Source organism: Eimeria tenella, genomic scaffold, assembly GCF_000499545.2.
Source record: "Eimeria tenella Houghton genomic scaffold, Eth_scaff2012, whole genome shotgun sequence".
Classification (NCBI taxonomy): Eukaryota; Apicomplexa; class Conoidasida; order Eucoccidiorida; family Eimeriidae; genus Eimeria; species Eimeria tenella.
In genome coordinates this window covers 364-1,208 of record NW_013541857.1, presented here as the reverse complement: position 1 = coordinate 1,208, position 845 = coordinate 364, and the positions used below count along the sequence as shown (strand labels likewise).

The following is an 845-nucleotide window of genomic DNA, read 5'->3' as shown; positions in this document are numbered from 1 at the left end:
GCAGCAGCAACCCGGCGCAGCCCGCTGCGCTGCTTCGTCTCTTTCGCCATGAGATTCAAATACAGAAATCTTTCTCCCCAATTTGTCTCTGCTGTCATAAAGACAGGAACCTTCTGCCGCACCATGTGGCCCCTCTTCCCCCCGCTGCTGCTGCTGCAGTACATCAAACAAGTGGGCCTGCACTGCTGCTGCTGCTGCTGCTGCTGTTGTGGCTAGACTGCTGCTGCTGCTGTTGTGGCTAGACTGCTGCTGCTGCTGTTGTGGCTGGACTGGTGCTGCTGCTGTTGTGTCTAGACTGCTGCTCCTGCTACTGTTGGGGCTGGACTGATGTTCCTGCAGCTGCTTCTGTTGTGGCTAGGCCGCTGCTGCAGCTACTGTTGCTGCTGCTGGGTTGCTGCTGCTGCTGCTGCTTGGCCGGTCACTGCCTCTGCGGGCCTCAGTCCTGTGTCTTGCTGCTTCTGGTTTCTCAAACCCTCTTTTGTGTTTTCGCCTCTTTGCTGGATCCTTCCTGCACTGCCGCTTTAACACAGCAGCAGCAGCAGCAGCAGCAACAGCAGCAGCAGCAGCAAGTGCATGCGTGTGGCCGTGTGTTTGCTGCCTGCAGACCGACGCGGAGATGCTGTCGATAGAGAAGCTGCGCGCAGCAGCAGAGCGCGCCCCCGGAGCCGCAGACACCGTTGCTGCTGCTGCTGCTGCAGCTCCTGCTGCTGCTGCTGCTGCTGCTGCTCCCCGCTGGACCCTGCCAGTAAGGTCCTTCCTAGACTTAAGAAAAACTGGCTGGACTGGGCACTGGCGTTTCCAGCAGGACCTCGCAGTCATACGCCAGCGGACCAACAAAAACTAAG

At 58.9% G+C, this 845-nt stretch overlaps 1 protein-coding gene across 1 annotated transcript; it reads left to right on the top strand.

Annotated features, from left to right (window-relative positions):
- Positions 1-123: 123 nt before the first annotated feature.
- On the top strand, positions 124-844 carry ETH_00040670 (uncharacterized protein; the record flags this gene model as incomplete). Its single annotated transcript, XM_013374418.1, has 2 exons — positions 124-171; positions 605-844. 2 exons carry the CDS (start codon positions 124-126, stop codon positions 842-844), a joined length of 288 nt encoding a protein of 95 aa, XP_013229872.1.
- Position 845: the final 1 nt, after the last annotated feature.